This window comes from Penaeus japonicus, unplaced genomic scaffold (genome assembly GCF_977035675.1).
Source record: "Penaeus japonicus unplaced genomic scaffold, GWHDUDI00000001_assembly GWHDUDI00000031, whole genome shotgun sequence".
NCBI classification, from domain to species: Eukaryota; Metazoa; Arthropoda; class Malacostraca; order Decapoda; family Penaeidae; genus Penaeus; species Penaeus japonicus.
Window position 1 is genome coordinate 1,203,392 of NW_028234433.1, and position 2,500 is coordinate 1,205,891.

The 2,500-nt window shown below is 33.6% G+C and overlaps 1 protein-coding gene across 1 annotated transcript in view; it reads left to right on the forward strand.

The window, feature by feature from the left end:
- The window catches only part of Tsen54 (tRNA splicing endonuclease subunit 54), a 6,501-nt gene that overhangs the window by 2,366 nt on the left and 1,635 nt on the right, over positions 1–2,500 (forward strand). The window contains exons 2-4 of the mRNA XM_086555497.1: positions 1–6; positions 1,079–1,226; positions 2,331–2,493. The exon at positions 1–6 is cut by the window's left edge and continues 153 nt beyond it. Coding sequence (XP_086411623.1) covers positions 1–6; positions 1,079–1,226; positions 2,331–2,493 — 317 coding nt within the window. The remainder of the gene's footprint in view (positions 7–1,078; positions 1,227–2,330; positions 2,494–2,500) is intronic.

Below are 2,500 nucleotides of genomic sequence, written 5' to 3' on the forward strand. Positions count from 1 at the left end.
AAGACGGTAATTAAACTTTCAGTAGTATTTAATTCATGTATATATTTCCTGCCTAAAGATTGGCAAAGCCTACGTAGAAAAGTGGTAAAACAGTATTTAAAAAAATATTGCACACAGCTTAGCTTTTTCTGAAATAATCAATAAAACACTTGATATTTTTGTATCATGTCCTATATTTTATTGTCAAAAATAGGCAGTCATTTAAGTAGACAAACAAGGATCCAAACCTGCATTATAGAAATCAGTTTCATCACTTTGTAGTTCAGGGTCGTAAGGGTAATTGATAATTGTATGAAGCACCTATTGCATTGCCAAGATCTTATCCTTTGTGCACTGTTTCCCAGTTCTTAGACTCAGATTTGTGTAGCATGTTTGCAGAGAGTGAATACATCATCTATATCAATCAATATTTTATACGTGTAGTCTGTAAGAGAATGCAAAAGCACTGGAAAACACCTGTTGCAATACAAGTGACTTTTAAGTGTTAGCCATAACAATATTTTTATATTTTCAAGTTGGTATTACAGGCTAAAATATGAGTATATTTTTAGTTGATTTTTTTTCTATAGTTTTGCTTTTGCTTGTGGTTAATAGTAAATTAGCTGACTTTTGATTTGTCATCCAAGTGCATAAACTGGTAAATTACCATTATTAGTGTGAAGTGACTGACAAACTCTCTTGATATCTGGCAGGTGTACAATGGGTTATTAATGTGAAAACTGTGTTACAGCCCGACTATCAGAATATGTGTGTCTACATTGGCTGTATAGGCAAAATAACTAGGTTTTATGGTTGGCTTGTGCAAAGTAAATTTACTGTAACTGATTTACTACTGACTGCTTTGATAATTAAATGCATGGATGTTTGTAAGTGGTTTACTGTCACAACTAGTCTATAAAGCAAATTGTAAACTTTGTATTTATCTTTCTTTTATCGAGCTAGCAGTTTAAAATGGTATATATAATTTTAAATCTTTGGTGTTATTCTTTAATGATATTTTTCTGACTTTAATGATATTTTGACTTTGAATCGGAAAATTATACTGATAGAAAGAAGTCAATTTTGTTTTATGTAACAGAGACACAATGGCCTGTGGAGAATGGTTAGCAGAGTCAAGAATGGTACGCATTGTGCATGAAGCAGGAGACTTTTGGCAACATATGGGAGCTGAGACAGACATTGGGAAGTGCCTATATCCCGAAGAATCAATTTATTTAATGGAAACGGTGGGTCAGTCCAGTAATTGATTAATAGTTTTTTATTTTAGATCTGAGTCATATAATATCCATGAATACAATTCAGGATGATTTTCCCCCCATTGCTGCCATTCTTGAAGTCAGATAATCCAAGTGTGTGTGTGTATGTGTGTGTGTGTGTGTGTTTTTTTTTTACTCTCAGTTCCATAAAATTGTTTAAAACCATTTCATAAAGAATGTAAATGTAAACTGATTTTAAATTCAATCTGAAAAGGCTACTTTGAGGGCGAAGGAGAGGAGATAAGTAATGGGATTTTATCATTTACTTTGATTACACTCACACCCTGTTTAGCAGTTTCCATACATTTTGCATAAATTTGATTTTATTATACACTTTGGTTTGCCAGTCATGTCTGTAGGTATGTGGTCAGCAGAGTTTGGGGTTAATTCACTTTATCTGCTCCCCAAAATGGAACACGAATGTAATGTACACTTCCCCATCTTTTTATTATCAGTATTTACACTAAATGTACCACTGGAGCATCAACTGGGTCTCTGCTCCCCTCTTTATTCCCATTCATCAAGTTTGACTGTAATTAACCTATGGAAATTCCATGTTTAAACATAAATACAGCACTGGCTGTAGATAAGGAATCACACTATTTTTTATTTATTTTGCTGTAAAGGTTATTTTTCCCACAAGGAATTGATGATGTTGCTCACTGCATTTCACAAATTAAGTTATATATTTTTTCTCTCTCTTAGATCTGACGTGTTTGTAATGCTACTCTTATAATCAACTAAAATCTTTCTCAGTTTATTATCATTTAATTATTTATAGGCTGGCTGGCTGGCTGGCTGACTGGTTGGATGGTAATTTTGCAGTATAGCAATATGAAAGTTGAATAAGTTTAGTTTATAAATAAAAGAAAAAAGTCATTAATTACAGCCTCAAACAGAAACTGCATGAACACAATTCAGCTCAGCAGGCTTTACAGTTGTCACAATATCCTTCACCTATGAAGTTTTCTTTCTTTACCAAATGTACATGCTCTAGCCCGTAAGTAAAAAAACAAAATTCTTACGCATTTTAATGCAAATCCTAAGAATTACGGTCATCTAATTTTCTTTCAGGGCGAACTGGAAGTGACTTATGATGGTATGCCACTCAGCATACAACAAGCACAAACTTTAATGCTCCAGGACGCACACCAAATGGACAAGTATATAGTTTATGCTCACCTCACACGTAATGGTTGTAAGGTGATTCGACATCAACCACACCTTATGTTCACACGTAGGTA